We start from the raw sequence: 18,690 nt of genomic DNA, 5'->3' as shown, positions 1-18,690 counted from the left end.
GAGGCTGGCGAGGCTTCCAGCTTCGTCTCCTCCCTTCCCCTCCACACTCGCTCGCTAGCACATCCCTCCGCCGCTGCCGCAGTATACAGGGCCCCTCCATAGCCCTAGACCCACAACGCGCAAAAGCGCCCTGTGGAGCCTCCTCCCTCCCGCCCTCCTGTCCAGGAAACGGTCCCCGTTCTTCGAGACCTGGTTGGAACATCACCTCCTCTACAAGGCATTCTGTGACTCAGCGTAGAGTTAAGCCGCCTCCCCCTTGTAACCTCTTGGAACGATGCACCCGCCGTGGGCTCGGCCACACTACAGCACACGTGCTCGTCTCCGTGTCGCGCACCCGGCACCGTGGCACTCACCCGGGCGCTCAGTGAGTGTTTCTGGGATAAGGATACGGCCGCATGAATGAACAAAGGGTTAATCTGTCTTTCTCACCCTCCACAGCGCCTGAGCCCGAAGTATTCCTTCGAGGGAAACTGGCAGCGGTCTTGCCCCCGGGGAGTCCCCATATGACAGAGTATTACAGGCCTAAATAGTCCCACTGGAGTCACGAGATCAACGCAAGCCGAACCCCTCAAGGTCAAAAGGCGGCTATGGGATTTCTCAACGCCAAACGCAACGGTGGTGTTCGGGACCACCAGGTCTCGCCCTAGTGAAGGCCAGAGAGCGTGACAAATAAATACAGCTGAATTCCTTCCCTGCCACACGCCACGCTCCATCCCAGGCCTCACGGCTCGGCGGCGAACAGACACAAAGCATCCCTGGCCTCGGTCGGACGGGAACGGGGCAAAGCAGTGAAATATACAAAACAGGAGGCAGTGGCAAGTGCTCGGGAGAAACAAACAAACATGAAAGGGGGAGAGGAGGAAGGGGAGGGGTTTGGGACCTTTAGAGCTAGCTGGTGGGCAGGGGAAGTTTCCCAGCAATAAGTGTGAACATGGGGACATGAACACAGAGAAGGAGTGAGGCCTGGACAACAGCACAGGGAGAAGCGGTGTGAGTCGAGGCAAGGGAAGTCAGAAGGATTCTTCTGCCACACGAAGGAGAGTGGATTTTATGCTGCGGGCAATGGGGATCCAACAAGAGTTCTCAGACTGCAAAGTATGCTGCTCAGAGTGGAGGCGGGGAGACCCCAAAGGACGCCCAGGGGAAGAAGGCCACGTGACAGTCCAAAGACCACGGTGCGTCTACTGCCCGGGACATCGGGGGCAGGGAACCTGCCCTTGACACCTGACGAAACAGACAGCTGACTCCCGAGGCAGGCCGTGCTCCCACTGCAGTGTTTACATACCTGAACCACACAGGTGTCCGCTTCAAAAGGCCAGTGAGATGGCGGCTCTTTGTCAAACACATGAGGAACATTCACATTTTGCAGCAGAATCCACAATTAATGTTCTTATTTAGGACTTTGAGATACACTATGACGACTATGTTTTGAGGCTCCTGCATAACCACCCAAATGGCTTACTTTATATGATGTTTTCTGCCATTAACTGCTTGTTTTTAAACTTGGACTAAACGATGTGGCCAATTGGTCAAAATATTTATGTAAAACTTGGTAGAAGAAGAAAAAGATTAGCAGTCAGTGTCAAATGGGCATTTTATTCACCCACTCTGCGCTTATCCCTGGCCTCTGGAGCGCTGTATGAAAATGAAATAAATAAAGCTGGCCAAGTGTCGCCCAATTACAAAAGTAATGTATGCTCACACCAAACGGGAGGAGGAAAATAAAAGCATACGTAATTCCACCATCCAACTATCGCAAGTACTAAACCTTTTGGTGTATTTCTTTCTGGTCTCCTTTCGACAGATAGTTTTTGTTTGGTTTCCACAGTTGAGATCACAGAACAGACACAATCTTGTCACGGCACTGCAGTTTAAATAATTTCCCCAGTTCATCACCAATGACAGCACGAAATGGAACCGGGCATGTGTGGCTGGTCAAGAACTTGCTCTAATTCGATTTTTGATGATTCTCGCATATATTAGCATAAAATCTCTCAGTGTGTCCCAATTTGACACTTGGAAGCTGTACCGAATGAGTCTCACTTTGGCTGGCCATATTGTATTGTATAGTACAGTACAGTATAATATTATATAATGTTTATTATACTTTTGTTAGTTCAGCCTACAGGTATGTTAACTTTTTAACCAAATCCCATCCAATTACTGGATCAAATAAACCAGACCTCTTCCATCCTTCACCAATACAACTGGTTTTTATGAAGTAACTATTATCTACGCTAAATTTTACATTAGCGGTTTCACTCCAGTATCGTAGCCGATTAAGACTACTGCAAACCCCTTCGCCTTCCCTTTAACCCCCTTCCAAGTTAAAGGCTTGATACCAGTTACACAGTCTGTCAATAACACTCCCAACGGGTTTCTTTCTTTCCTGGGCACGTAATCATCTGTTCAAATGATAAATTCTACAATTGTTGCCAACTGTTGCCAAGGGTTGACATCCAGCTCACTGCTCTGTTAATTTCCAGAATCTTCTTTCACATTCTGGAAAACTAAAACATTTGCTCAGCTCCAGTCTTGCTTAGAAGCCTGAAGAGAGTCACATAAATAAAATGCCCAATCTCAGGCCCATGGGGGTCTAGGAACACTACAGAAGTGGGCTCCCACAGCTAAGGCAATAACAGTAATAAACAGCATTTTTCAGAATTTGGACACAAAGATGAACATAATTTTTTAAAAATCAAAAGGTGCAAACTAATCTAGATTAGAACTGTCCTGAAGAAATTCTGAGGTAAAAAGCAGTAAAACAAAAGCTAGATTCCCCCAACACTCCCAACATCTCCTGCGTTTAAGCTGATGTTGGGCTCCTCTTCCATGTGCCCCGGGACCTATTTATCCCTCCTCGACTCAGCCCATCAAAATACAGCTGGCCCTTCAGGCTGGCCTGGGCAATGGCAACCCACCACATCCACCACAGGCCCTTCTGGGACAGCCTCAGCAGCTGTTCATTCATTCTTTCCCTTCTGGAGCATCTCGTCTCCATCACATTGTTCCATCAATGGAAAATTTCTTGAAATACCATATGGCAAACACCTTATGGCCGTGGAATGAGAAGGTAGAGTGGCACTAAGCCACAACATAGTCATGCTAGTTCTAAAGTGCTACCTGGTGTTCTGTAATTGAACACATGGAAAGTTCTAGAGCAGTGGGCCTTAACAAGGGATTCACATCAGATTCACACAGATCAGCATCCTCATCTGTGATGTTTTAAAAAATGACCGCTGTGCCTGGACCACAAGCCTGAACATTCGGATGCAGTACATCATGGCATCTGTAGTGGCTGCTAAGCGCCGCAAGTGGTTCTCATCGGTGCTTCTGGTAAAGAACCACTGTTCTACACCTAACCAACTTCTCCAAACTAGCAAATGGGTACAGTTACAAAACTCCCCTCCCCAGATTATCAAGGACAAAACTTATTTTAATTCACTCTATTCCTACATAAACAGGTGTTAGTGTTAAATGAGCTTTGCATAAGCCAAAAATTAAAGAGTTGAGAAGCAAATATACCCCCATGTTAATCTGATCCACAGTCAATCTTGCAAGGTAGAAGAGAAACAGTTTAGCATTATCTTTAACAATTAGGGTCATCTTTATGGTCTTAGATTCTACTTACCGTTTCCAAACTTCTTAAATAAAGACGATAATTTGTGATGTAAACTCTTCCCTTAATGGGGCCATTGAAAGGACATATGTAAATAACTTCTTTGTCTATTAAGATAAAAAAAGTACCCTAAAGTAATGGAAATATATACCAAGATACACAACAAATGGCACTAATTTAATATAAACTATTTGGCTAAGAATAACTACAATTAAAAAAAAAAGTCACTGAAAAGGTCTAAAGCAAAAGCACTGGCAATGCTTCTACATTACCATGCTAGGTCGAACGGGGCTGCCACTACCTAGGGACAAGGTGAGAACAGCTGGAGAGCAGAAGTGAAAGACGGTACTGACGCTGCTACCCTCAGGTGGTTGTCAAGGTAACTCGTGAACTGCAGACTTCAACCAGAGGATGGCAATGCATGTAGGACAGTCTCACAGACTCACCACCAGGTCGGCTTTGAGGTCTGCCAAACCTCTAATCACACAGAACATCATGATGTTTTTAATAAATGAATGTCAGCAGTAGAAATGTTTAGATAGTCTATTCTTTCTCTTTTAATAGGCCAGAGAAGAGTGGAGCTAGATTCATTTCACATATTAAGTGAGATGAAACAGATGGCCAAGAAATTAGTACATCTTTGGTAGAATCAAACATAAGGAGAAACTAAATCAGGAGAGTTGAGTTGTTATAATAAAATATACCACCTTCGTCTTATCTTTCAAGGATGTCCTTGAATGTGTTAATGGCATTTGATGAAATCCCTTTCTCCTCGGGTGCTAACTGAAGAACTCCCAGTAAGGCTATTTCATGCTCATTCAGTCAGTTACTGCCTCAGTGAAGGTTCTGGCACTGATACAGAGCACCAAAACTTTACACATGAAGACCATCAAAAGTAAGCTATCCTCTTTGCTCTTATCCAGAAATTGGGATGGACACACGCCACCGGTTTCCTTTTCAAGACTAGGATCACGTGTGCAAGTCCGTGGACATGGAATAGTTTCTCATGGTGCATGGCTAACTCATTCACACAGGTACCACGTCTATGACCTTAATCTGATTAGCACCATGCTTTCGGCCATTTAAGCTACACAACCCAGATCTTAGTCAATAAAACGAAAGGTTCTCTGAAACAATGGTAACTGTATCATCACCAAATGGGAATCTGAGAGGGGGATGTCGACTCTAATAAAAAATGTGAATGCCCACAACATGAGCACTTCGCTTAGAAGCTATCAGGTGCTTCTGGATTCTTAAGCCAGAACGATCTAGTCTTTCCAAAGTAGATACCTTCCTCGTAATATGAATTTATAATGAAGAAAATAAGCCAACAATCAGAATGTTACATCAACATAACTAACTTCGGCTATCTGGCAAATCAAAGATATTTTAAACCACTGTGGTCTCCTATATTTCAAAGAAGAGAATACTTGGACTTTAAGCCTCTAAGTTGAGGCATTTTAAAGCATACATCATAGACTGGAAAACCTTAATACCATTTTGTTCTTATCACCTCAAACCATAAGAGCTTATAGCTCCAATAAGAGACTTTCAAGAGCTAATCCACATTTTTTTTCCAAAATAATTCTGTCTTTGGTACAGAGAAAAAAAATATCACTATCCTGGAGAGCATGAAGCTCTTGAGAGAACTCTTTGATCAAGAAATGTAACTTCTAAAGAGTCCGTGGGATTGAAGCCACCTGACCCTGCTGGACCTCTCATCAATGTACGAAAATCCTAACTTCACAGGCTCCTTACCAGTGATGCGGGTTTCTCCTGGAAGTCGAGGAAGAGCCTCACCGATATCCCGATTAACCCCATCCCTAGAAGTCTGGAAACAAAATGGTGCCATCAGGAGTAATGACATTACATTTGCATAAGATTTTAAGCAACCAAACAGAGATATCGTTTTCAAAGAAAAAAATTAGAGAAATAGTGACCATTATAGAAAATTGGCACAGAAAATCAAAACAACTAAAAAATACAACTTAGCATTCAACATTCATTAGCTGTGTTAACTTTCAGTCTGTAAATAACATTAGCACGCTTTTCAATGATATTAATTAAACACCCCTTCCAAGCAATTTATAGTTAACAGTGTTTAGGAAAGTGATAAAAAGTAAATATTAAGTGTATTCTATAGATACACATATACTGTGGCAGCTTTTTTTTCATATTAAATATTTAGTCCTATTTTGTTGAGAGAAGGAATGAAAACTTGATTTCAATGGGGCCTTAACTGAGCAACAGTAATTACAGCATCTTCTCATGACACCAGAAAATAATAGTTACTATACACTGGGTTTCCTATTTTATTAAGATCTTTCTTCATGTAGGTGACTAGGTAAGAGGATGGGGTGGCCTGTCATTGAACTTTTGAGCCAACAGGGGCCTTGGGAACCATCTACACACAAATTCTTCATGTGACTTTACTACGTCTCTAGGCCTCCTGGCTCCCCATGCATGGTCCTCGTTCAATCACTGCAGCCGCTCTGCCAGGCAGGCAAAGTATTAGCCACTAAAAGTGAAGGTGAGTTCTGAGAGGCTCATTTGCCACGTGACTTGGATGCCTGGGAAAGGAGTCTTTCAATCTATTTAGCCGCCCCAGTGGATCAGTGCCAGGCACATCACTAACATCTGTTTGGGCAAAAGGTTTTTTCATCGCTGTTTTTCATTCATTTTTTTCTAGTTGTTTTCCAAAGTCACGCTGCAATTATTTCATGTATGAAGCTAGTAATCCTTGCCTCAAAGGAGTTTCGCGAATATTAAGTGAAACAAACTACACAAGCACACTTCTGAGAATTACCAAGGGCTGTGCAAATGTAAAGTATTCTGAAACAAGAGAAATGTGGCTTGTGCATTTAGGTGAGAGATAAGCTGTCAAAGAGGGGGGGCTCTGCTGGATTTTTAATGGTTTTAGTCTTTTTATTCAGGTACAAAATGAAAATTCCTAGCTAATTTTCAATATGTTTTAGTGCTTGTAAGCTAAGCATTTTATAAATCGGAGGGTAAGGCAAACTGTTCCCAGCCAGGAATGCCTTCTTCAATGAGGAGCAAAAACCACACGCTTTATATAAACGGTAAGACTGGAAAGAAATTATCATCCTCCTTTAACACTGCCTCAAACTAAAAACAAGTATAATGAGCAAATTTAATATTCATACAGCCTTTAAATACCACAGTTCTGGGTCAGGAGAAGAAAGCGTAATTCAGCCACAACATAAGGGAAACAAATGTCTATTAACACAGGAAAACATGGGATTAACAGAAGATGTACTTTCACAGTAGAGTAACGTTACACAAGGACTTACAATTACCTTCTTGAAGTTACTCTTGTGTTTAGAACTGATCCTTGTACCATAACAATACTAAAATACAATAAAGACTTTTATAATTTGGGGATGAAAAGGTCCTTACAAACATGACACAAAAAGCAGAAAATATAAGAAAAGACTGATGATGTGGTTACATAAAAATTTAAACCTCTGTATTTCAAAATCCAAACACATAAATATAATTAAAAGGCTAACAGTAAACTAGGAAAAAAGTCTTATATGTTATTATTATATGTATTATAAAGAATAATATATATTACTAAGAGTTGATCATCATAATTTATAAAGAACGCTTATAAATCAACAGAAAAGGATACCCCAAACACCCCAAAACACAAATAGGCAAAGGACACAGACAGCCACTTCACAAAACAATTACAAATGGACAAGAAACACACCTTAAAAACAAAACAAAACAAAAAAAAGGTACCCTTGTTAGTACTCAGGGAAATACAAATTAAAAGACACTAGTTGGCTCCCTTCTGATTACTTGGGTATCTCTCTACACTGCTTGTGGATGTGTAAATGAACCTCTCTGGTGGATAATCAGTAATATGTATCAAAAGCCTTAAAGGGCCATGAATAAAGCTTATTTAAAATTCCTTCTTTCCAATAGTTGTTCCAATATCTCCCTCTAATTACACAATTTCTCCTTGACACTTGGAACCATTTTCTGTTAATGCTGTATTTGTTTTGGTCCTATAACTCTTTTATCCTCATAATTAGAAAATAACACCAATATTTAGGAAGGTGTTAACAGCCTGTTCAGCGGGCCCTGGCTTCCAATCTCTCCTTCAGAAAGCTTTCAGGGGCAAGAGATTGCCTAGTATCTTAAATGTAACACTGGAAGAAGTTCACAAGTCAGAGGTTCTCAAAAATGAAGTTATGTGAAAGGATTTACAAACAAAACTCACTGAACACCACACATAAGGTAATCAGTCTTTTACTGAACAAGGTGGGTTAATGAAACCACATGTATCACAGAATTCACATTATGTGAATAAATAATGAAATTAATAGTTCAAGAAACCCAGAATGAGCACCTGATATTCAAATACGAAAGGAGAAATGAGAGAAGGAGGTACAGATAAATCTGAAAACTCAACTTACCCTCTTAAAAGACTCATTCTCCAAGGAGTGCGAATTATACTTAGAAGTCGGTGCAGAGGCCATACTGGAAACTCTACCAAGAAAGACAACATTCAATATCAATGGAATTGTATGCAATTTCAAACATACTGCAATTGAGAACAAACAGGAGTACGCTTGACAGGCCCTATTTCCCTCGTAGTCTCCAGCGGGAATGAGACACACGAAGTACCGACCACAACCCAGCTCATGGGAAAGAGCTCCGATGAACGTGCAGAGAACCGTGGAGGAACAGAGAAGGGGGAGCTCAGCAGAAGACACCACACATGTTCCCGGAATTTTTATTCCTAGCCTTCAAACTGTCATGGGAGAAAACTTAATGTTTACTAATTGTGCAACAGGCTTCAAATTTCCACATTTCTTAATTTTTAAAGACAGCTAAGAGGCAGCCAGGCAGAGTGATAAAAAGGGGAGACTGCTGAACTCACACTTCTTTCCCCTTTAATAATTCTGTTTTCTCTAAATTAAGGCAAGTTAAAGTGGCATGGATTTGATGGAAATCAAATTAGGAAGATTTGATTTAATCAGCATTTTCTAGGGAAAGTATACACTTCATTTAAATAAGGCATATTCATCACAATTCAGACATAAATGAAACCATCATATTCGGAATACATACAATACCTTGGTAACTCAGGGGTTTATTTAGACTTTTGAAGATGATAGCAACAACAGGAAACTAAGTAGTGCTTTGGTTATTTTATTTATCAAAGTTAATGACACCGAGAGATACATATGAAGTCACTGGTGGTTAAACCGTATCCAATTCAGCAAGGTGATTGTGGATATTTATAGGATCTTTTTTGCCAGGCTCATTAAAAGACCAACCACTCACTAACAAAATATGGCATGGAAAACATCACCACCCCTTGGAACAAAACCTAGTGATTTGATAGCTGTGCACTGCTGTTCAATGTCCTTAAGTAAGGCCTGAGGGGTGACAAAAGATGCAGATGAGGGTACCCATCAGGACAAAGAGGCAGTAAGATGGCCAGGTGAGAACAATCTTACAAGATTAGCACCGCCAGGCTCCCTCCACCAGAGCTCAGCTCTCCAAGGGCAAGGCTGGGGGTCCATTTGGGTCACGGCTATCTCCTGGCACACGATGACACTCACAACTATTTGATGAACGAATGACTGATTATGTGCAAAACACACACTATTGTGAAACATGATGATGCTCTGAGCCTGTATGTCAGTTCACCAAATCCCAGAGCACTGGAACTAGGAAACTACCGCAGAGGCTTAAGCATGAACACTTAGGGCAAAAGAAAATACTTCTTTACAGAAAGGAATACTAAACTTAAAAGACCTGAAACTATCAAGAGCTAGCACGACCTAAAATTAGGAATAACTTTTTTAAAAAGATTAATGAATAACTCTAGAATGAATTAAATGCAGACAAAATAGTTCAGACAATATAGCCTTGAAAAAAACGTCTCTAATCGTAAATTCAAACCCAGTCAAATAACCCATTATTCTCTGAGACAGCAGAATGGATGAGATGGACTGGATAGAGCAAGTCAGATGTTTCTGCCCTGAAATTATTCTGACTAAACAATATTACATATTTGGGGGATTTTCATCAGGAATGGATATAAAATTACTTTTAGTAATCAGATGCTATAATATTTAAAACATTTTTATCATATAAGTCAATGTCTTCAAACACATGTTAAATTATTACTGTCAAGTCAACATAAGACATTTCAAATGCTGGGTTACATAATCGACTCAGTCTTCACGGTCCTGTTTATAAACCATAAAAGACAGATGAGTCTTCCTGCTTTCATCAATCCTCATTTAAAAACTTCAATTTAAAATGAACTAAATAGGGACTTCCCTGGTGGTCCAGTGGCTAGGACTCCGTGCTCCCAAGACAGAGGGCCTGGGTTCAATCCCTGGTCAGGGAACTACAGCCCGCATGCCACAACTAAGAGTTCGCATACTGCAATTAAAGATCCCGCACACCGCAACTAAGACCTTGGCGCAGCCAAATAGATAAATCTTCTTTAAAAAATAAGTAACGTGGGGCTTCCCTGGTGGCGCAGTGGTTGAGAGTCCGCCTGCCGATGCAGGGGACACGGGTTCGTGCCCCGTTCTGGGAAGATCCCACATGCCGCGGAGCGGCTAGGCCCGTGAGCCATGGCCGCTGGGCCTGCGCGTCCGGAGCCTGTGCTCCGCAACGGGAGAGGCCACAACAGTGAGAGGCCCGCGTACCGAAAAAAAAAAAGAAAAAAAGAAATTAAAAAAAATAAGTAACGTGAACTAAATATAACAGAGGGAGGTCCTCCTTTTCCCCTTATTTTTAACTATCTGATTGAGCTATAACTCACCTACTATATAACACACCCCTTTCAAGTGAACAACTGAACAGTTTTAAGTATATCTGCAGAACTGTACAACTATCACCGCAATCGGTTTTAGAACATTTTCATCTCTTCCCCCTAAAAACCCCATACCCATTAGTAGTCACTTATCACTCCCCATTCCCCCAGCCCCTATCACATATTTGCTTTCTATCTCTATAGATTTGCCCATTCTGGACATTTCATATAAACAGAATCAAATAATATGCAGTCTTTATGTCTAAAGCCCTCACTTTTAGAGTTACCCTAAAAGACGCTACTATTAAAAGCTGGATTGAGTACAAAGCTGAGAAATCCAAGGGTCTGGGCAACATGGGTTAGTTCCATGATGAGGTTTGCTTTCAAATGTCACCAGTGAGTCTCTCTTTGTTGAAAGGTTGCAACAGACCCTTTAAATGTACAGGAGCTGGAGCAGCGTGACACTGAATAGCACAGGTACTGAGCCGACTCCATTCAAATCCCGACTGTGCAATTCACTGTCTGACCTTGGGTAGATTATTTCACTTCTCTGGGCTTCGGTTGCTATTATCTCTATCTTACTACAGCATAGTTAGGCAAAATGAAGCAATACACGTGAAGGGCTTAGAACAGTACATGATATATTTGCTAACAAATTATTAGCATCCTTTTCAATAATGAAAGGATAACAACTGAATGCTGACGCCACAACCAATTCTTCTACAAATTACGTCTGACCCTAGAAATACTAGAAAGAAAGTTAACTACCACAGGCACAGTGCATGGCCAGTGGTGATCTAGCTATATAAAGCTTCTCTTGAAAAAGTACATGGAGGGACTTCCTTGGTGGCACAGTGGTTAAGAATCCGCCTGCCAATGCAAGGGGACAGGGGTTCGATCCCTGGTCCGGGAAGATCCCACATACTGCGGAGCAACTAAGCCCGTGCACCACAGCTACTGAGCCTGCACTCCAGAGCCCACGAGCCACAACTACTGAGCCCACGTGCCACAACTACTGAGCCCACGTGCCACAACTACTGAAGCCCACGCACCTAGAGCCCGTGCTCCGCAACAAGAGAAGCCACCGCAATGAGAAATCTGCGCACCACAATAGAGTAGCCCCAGCTCACCACAACTAGAGAAAGCCCGCATGCAGCAACGAAGACCCAACACAGCCAAAAATAAATACATAAATAAATAAATAAATTTATATTAAAAAAAAAAAGTACATGGATATACTGTCTGATTTGGACCCTGTGCAGAGTTGTAGAAAATGTACTAGATGGGTGAGTGCAGGCCCTGAGCTGTCTCTAATATCCACATCTTCATCTATAAAATATCTCTGTTGGTCTAAATGGGGTTCAATAATAATTAGAAGCTATAGTAAAGTTTACAAAAGTCAGCTACCCTTCTGGTTATAGTGTATTTTGCCCCAAACCCCTAAAGATCAAGCTTCAATCCTTTTTATTTTAAAAAGCATTGAATTTGGGCTACCTTGGCTTTAAAGTGAAAATTGAAACTTAACTCCCTATATATATGCTAATTTCAGGAATCTAACCAAAGGCAGACTTCTATCTTTTTTGATCCTGAAAAAAACTTTTGTGATGATTTAAGCCCAGTCTTCTCCTATTACAGAGAAGATGACAGGAAAGCCTAGAGAGGGTACGACAAGACCCCAGCGTGAGTCAGTGTCAGGACCAGCTCTAGCTGACATCTCCTAACACAGAAGTATCCTTCCCACCCAGGGAAAAGTGAGTCCAAGTGATCTCTATTTTTCAAGAAACCAGGTTGGATGAGACTGGTCCCAATCTCAGTAGAGAAGGAGTTTTAGAGTAAGAAACATAGCTAGGAAAACTCACCTAGGCAAGCAATCTCTGAGACCGCCCCCCACAACCCCTTCAAATAAAGCTACATAAAGGTGGCATTATTTAAAAAATCAAATTTTAAAGTCTCAACATGGCCTCAATTGTGTCTCTCTTTAAATTCAAGCCAACTAACCTCAATGGTCTCATGGTATCTCCCTCTCTGTCCCTCCGTGTCCCTTCACCTCTCTTCTCCCTCTCCCTCTGTCTCTGTCTCCCTCCTCTCTTTCTCTCTCTGCCCCTCTCTCTCCCTCTGTCTCCTTCCCCTACCACTTCCCACCTTCCAGATAACCTGTTGTTACTGTCCACCCTCCACACCAGAATACAAGCTCCCACCAGAATACAAGCCCCTACCAGAATACGAGCCCCCAGCAGATGAGGATTCTGGTCTGTTTTACTTAATGCTGCAGTTACAGCACCTGGTACAGTGCCTGGCACCCAGTTGGTACTTAATAGGTATCCATTAAATGAATGAATGAACTGGGCTTTAATAAAGACTCAGCCAAAAAACTTAACTGTTGTTTGCCCGATATTTCACTTAAGCCAGAAATTTATGCAAGCTTTAAAAAAAGGGTAAAACCAATCCTTGGTTAATCAAGATGCTCAAGGCACCATGGCTCTGCACAGCAGAATGGCATTAACTTCTGGAGCCTTGAAGCACCGTAAGGAACTTGCACCAAAAAGAACTACCATCCTGCACTACAGACCTTACAATGGAATAGATATTTCAAATTAAGGTACAAAGACCTCTTCCCCCACGCCCTTCTTCCAGACTAAGAAACTGCTCCCCTCTCCGTTGCATATGAAAAATAGGATTTCACAAAACACCTGCGGCAGACGTAACTATAAACGCTCTCAAATAAATAAGGACCATTTTTACCCTTACTGGAAACATCTAAAAGCAGTAGAATTAGAAAATAAATTTGACCTCCACCTCATTGGGCCGTTGCAAGCAAAATCTAAACTCCAAGGGGAGCTCAGTGGCCATGGTCACCGACTTGCAATCGATCGCCCTTGATTAGGGGTTTTCCCACGCTTTCCGTGTACAAACAGTGAGGAAAGGCACACAGGCCTTCCTCTTTGTATTTTACTTGCTGTGCTTTCTTACTCTGTGTTGCTGTTTAAATGAAGCTTAAGGGTGAGCTCTCTCTGGAGGCTCCCTTGAGAGCTCTGGGAAACTACCCAGTCTGCAAACCGACTTCGAAAGGCTGCCAGCGAGCAAGAAGTCCTGCACAAGCAGCCTCTGAGTCCAGAATTCCAGGTCTTTCGAAGGGAGCTTTCTTTACTTGGAAGTCTGTTTTGAAAAAAATGCCAAGTACTCAGGGCAGAGCTGCTCAGTACTCCCAGACCCAATGCTCCCCTTGTTATAAAACAAAGTCGTGCAAAGCCCCTTTGGCTAGCCTGCAATGAAAGTCAGGGATATTATCAAACCAACCACAATTTAAAAAATCATCAATATAATGCCTGTGCTCCAGGATGAAGGAGAAATATAATAAAAGGACAGTGATTCATAATAACGTATTTTGCAATACATATTACCCTAAAAACAAAAACACCCCCCCGTTTCCAATTTGGCCTCTAGGGGGAGTTTCGCCCCCAGTGAGAACTACTCGCAAAGAGAGTTCTGTTCTGCACCTGAATGCCCAGAAACACAGGATTTACAAGACTAACTTGTGCTGACTTTTGCAATAAAAGGAATCCAAATCGGAAAACAAAAAGTAAAGCTGTTACTGTTTGCAGATGACATGATACTATACATAGAGAATCCTAAAGATGCTACCAGAAAACTACTAGAGCTAATCAATGAATTTGGTAAAGTAGCAGGATACAAAGTTAATGCACAGATATCTGTTGCATTCCCATACACTAATGATGAAAAATCTGAAAATGAAATTAAGAAAACACTCCCATTTACCACTGCAACAAAAAGAATAAAATATCTAGGAATAAACCTACCTAAGGAGACAAAAGACCTGTATGCAGAAAACGATAATACACTGATGAAATTAATTAAAGATGATACAAAGAGATGGAGAGATATACCATGTTCTTGGATTGGAAGAATCAACATTGTGAAAATGACTCTACTACCCAAAGCAGTCTACAGATTCAATGCAATCCCTATCAAACTACCACTGGCACTTTTCACAGAACTAGAACAAAAAATTTCACAATTTGTATGGAAACACAAAAGACCCCGAATAGCCAAAGCAATCTTGAGAAAGAAAAACGGAGCTGGAGGAATCAGGCTCCCTGACTTCAGACGATACTACAAAGCTACAGTAATCAAGAGAATATGGTACTGGCACAAAAACAGAAATATAGATCAGTGGAACAGGATAGAAAACCCAGAGATAAACCCATGCACATCTGGTCACCTTACCTTTGATAAAGGAGGCAAGGATATACAGTGGAGAAAAGACAGCCTCTTCAATAAGTGGTGCTGGGAACACTGGACAGCTACATGTAAAAGAATGAAATTAGAACACTCCCTAACACCATACACAAAAATAAGCTCAAAATGCATTAGAGGTCTAAATGTAAGGCCAGACACTATCAAACTCTTAGAGGAAAACATAGGCCGAACGCTCTATGACATAAATCACAGGAAGATCCTTTTTGACCCACCTCCTAGAGAAATGGAAATAAAAACAAAAATAAACAAATGGAACCTAATGAAACTTAAAAGCTTTTGCACAGCAAAGGAAACCATAAACAAGACGAAAAGACAACCCTCCCAACGGGAGAAACTATTTGCAAATGAAGCAACTGACAAAGGATTAATCTCCTAAACATACAAGCAACTCATGCAGCTCAATATCAAAAAAACAACCCAATCCAAAAATGAGCCGAAGACCTAAATAGATATTTCTCCAAAGAAGACATACAGATGGCCAAGAAGCACATGAAAAGCTGCTCAACATCACTAATCATTAGAGAAATGCAAATCAAAACTACAATGAGGTATCATCTCACACTGGTCAGAATGGCCATCATTAAAAAATCTAGAAACAATAAATGCTGGAGAGGGTGTGGAGAAAAGGGAACACTCTTGCACTGATGGGGGGAATGTAAATTGATACAGCCACTATGGAGAACAGCATGGAGGTTCCCTAAAAAACTACAGATAGAACTACCATACAACCCAGCACTCCCACTACTGGGCATATACCCTGAGAAAACCACAATTTAAAAAGAGTCATGTACCAAAATGTGCATTGCAGCTGTATTTACAATAGCCAGGCCATGCAGGCAACCTAAGTGTCCATCATCGGATGCATGGATAAAGAAGATGTGGCACATATATACAATGGAATATTACTCAGCCATAAAAAGAAACTAAATTGAGTTATCTGTAGTGAGGTGGATGGACCTAGAGTCTGTCATACAGAGTGAAGTAAGTCAGAAAGAGAAAAACAAATACCGTATGCTAACACATATATATGGAATCTAAGAGGAAAATAAAAATGTCATGAAGAACCCAGGGGTAAGACAGGAATAAATACACAGACCTACTAGAGAATGGACTTGAGGATATGGGGAGGGGGAAGGGTAAGCTGTGACAAAGCGAGAGAGTGACATGGACATATATACACTACCAAACGTAAAATAGCTAGCTAGCGGGAAGCAGGCGCATAGCACAGGGAGATCAGCTGGGTGCTTTGTGACCACCTGGAGGGGTGGGATAGGGAGGGTGGGAGGGAGGGAGACGCAAGAAGGAAGAGATATGGGAACATATGTATATGTATAACTGATTCACTTTGTTATACAGCAGAAACTAACACACCATTGTAAAGCAATTATACCCCAATAAAGATGTTAAAAAAAACAAAAAGTTGCTCTGACTGTAGGCCGCCTCGGAGGCAAGAAATGAAAAAGATGTGTTAAGATGCGCTCAACTAAACCACCCTGCACCAGAGAGAAATGGTCACGCCCCAGCCACTTAGAGACCAGGAACAATCAATTCAACCTCTATACTTGCTCATCCCACATGAAGACAAACAATGAACTCCAAAAGTAGGAGTTTATTTCATCTTTATACATTTTTCTTTGAACAAGGGTTGCAAACTTTTTCTGTGAAGGGCCAGAGAGTAACTATTTTAGGCCTTGTGACAGCTACAGGCAATACGGAAATACAGGGGTGTGGCTGTATTCCAGCACGATTTTATTTACAAAAACGGGCTGCCACCCTCTGCCTTAAACTATCAAAATAAAGTTATTTCCAAGTGAAATTTCTTCAGCCAAAGTAAATAATAATCACGTCCTTTTAAAAATCTTTTATACTGTTTTATTAACACTTCTACCAGCAGTCTATGTGCACTGTTTTTTTCACATCTTTATCGGAGTATAATTGCTTTACATTGTTGTGTTAGTTTCTGCTGTATAACAAAGTGAACCAGGTATATGTATACATATATCCCCATATCCCCTCCCTCTTGCGTCTTCCTCCCACCCTCCCTATCCCACCCCTCTAGGTGCTCACAAAGCACCGAGCTGATCTCCCTCTGCTATGCGGCTGCTTCCCACTAGCTAGCTATTTTACATTTGGTAGTGAATATAAGTCCATGCCACTCTCACTTCGTCCCAGCTGACCCTTTCCCCTCCCCGTGTCCTCAAGTCCATTCTCTACACCTGCATCTTTATTCCTTTCCTGCCCCTAGGTTCTTCAGAACCTTTTTTTTTTAAGATTCCACATATATGTGTTAGCATACGGTATTTGTTTTTCTCTTTCTGACTTACTTCACTCTGTATGACAGACTTTTAAACTAATATATAAGCCATTAACCCCACCATTCGTAGCTTATACCTTGTAAAATCGCACTATGACCAGCTGCAAAATTGTGTGACACAGTTGAAAAGAGGAAGGGAATCTGTATTCGGACCAGTTTGGCTTTCAAATCCCAATTTTGTCACTTGGTTAATAATAGTCATTCGACCTTGGACAGACTGCAGTTCTCTGCCTGTGAAGAGGGCATGATACTACCTACTTCATGGGGTGGTGATAAGTAACGTGTAAAATGCTGGCATGGCAGAGGGCAAAACAGAGGCACTCAAATACCAGGTCCCTTCCTCTTACAAGAGATGCTTTGAAGTCATTCCTCAAAGTGGCGCTGACACACTAGGCCGGATTTTCCATAAAATATACAATATCTAACACTGCCTAACCAATCTGCACACATTTTCTGAGATAATCCACCTAATATTGGCAAAGCTCTAGACAGCCTTAAAGCAGGTTATTCTCAAAGCATGCCTACTTCCATTAAAACAAAAAAAAAACAAAAAAAAAAACAAAAAAAGACAACACTCGACTCCTAGCCCAGGGAAACTTTCCATGGGATCCCTAACACGGAGATCTTGCCTCTTTGCCTTCTATTCTGACTCAAGGATATCGAAATACACTAGAGGTCTCAGAGTAGAGCTAACTGTAGTTATTCCCAAAGAGTACCTCCTGTCAATGTAAGCGGCTTATTGTCCAAAAAGATACCTCCAACACATGTGTTAGAGCCTCTTGATTTGATTCAGCCAAATCAAATCTCAGGGCTCAAGGGACATTGTTTTGATGACTCTTCTTTGGAAATTATAAAATCTTAAACAGTATTTCATTTAGAAACTCACTCTTTGTATCATTTTGATATTTACTATTCACTTTAAAGATCGCAATCCACTTACTTCCACTTCTTTAAATGTTGCCAAGACCTTTTGGCTAAAAACACTATAATTCAGATTCAGTGAAGAATGCATTTTGAATCATTTTTTCCAGTGGTTAGTGATGGATTTGAGCTGATCCACTCAGCCTAATCCTTGGTCCCCTCATGACAAATGGCACATCTTTAAGACAGCTGATTGGCTCCAGCGGCATGCGCTCTGGCCATGGAACAGGGTAACTTTAGAAATGCTTCGTAACTTAAAATTGGTATGCTAAAGCAACTATTAGAAAAGCCACCTACCAGCAGGTTAACTTTTTTTAATGTAAAAGGGCTACCTAGCAATTTTATATACACTTAGACAGATCATTAAATTCACCAATGGATTTTGTAACCACCAAATACCTGCCAGTAAACAAAGTTTTAAAATAGGAACAAGATCAAGTTCCCCATCCACCTGCCAATTCCCAAACTCATGAACCCAGCTGATCTGCTCCATGACAGAACTATTTTCCCCGGGGAGAAACTATTCCCCAAAAGCGTATTTTCAATTTATAAGTGAAAAGTACCTTCTTACACAGAAGTTAAAACGGTAATTGTTGGGCTTCCCTGGTGGTGCAGTGGTTGAGAGTCCGCCTGCCGATGCAGGGAACACGGGTTCGTGCTCCGGTCTGGGAAGACCCCACATGCCGCGGAGCGGCTAGGCCCGTGAGCCATGGCTGCTGAGCCTGCGCGTCCGGAGCCTGTGCTCCG

General features: G+C 41.6%; 1 protein-coding gene across 2 annotated transcripts in view; it reads right to left on the bottom strand.

The window, feature by feature from the left end:
- MTM1 (myotubularin 1) overlaps positions 1-18,690 on the bottom strand; it is a 103,956-nt gene that overhangs the window by 69,100 nt on the left and 16,166 nt on the right. Inside the window, exons 2-4 of one of the 2 annotated variants that reach the window (XM_007452115.1) lie at positions 8,065-8,137; positions 5,378-5,450; positions 3,632-3,726 (exon numbers count right to left, since the gene is read on the bottom strand). In XM_007452115.1, coding sequence (XP_007452177.1) covers positions 3,632-3,726; positions 5,378-5,450; positions 8,065-8,127 — 231 coding nt within the window. In that variant the 5' untranslated portion in view covers positions 8,128-8,137. Of the gene's footprint in view, positions 1-3,631; positions 3,727-5,377; positions 5,451-8,064; positions 8,138-18,690 lie in introns of those variants that run through there. The other variant, XM_007452116.1, reaches the window with a different exon arrangement.

Source organism: Lipotes vexillifer, unplaced genomic scaffold, assembly GCF_000442215.2.
Source record: "Lipotes vexillifer unplaced genomic scaffold, Lipotes_vexillifer_v1.1 scaffold1081, whole genome shotgun sequence".
NCBI classification, from domain to species: Eukaryota; Metazoa; Chordata; class Mammalia; order Artiodactyla; family Lipotidae; genus Lipotes; species Lipotes vexillifer.
The sequence above is the reverse complement of the archived record's forward strand: the minus strand, read 5'-3'. Positions and strand labels throughout refer to the sequence as shown.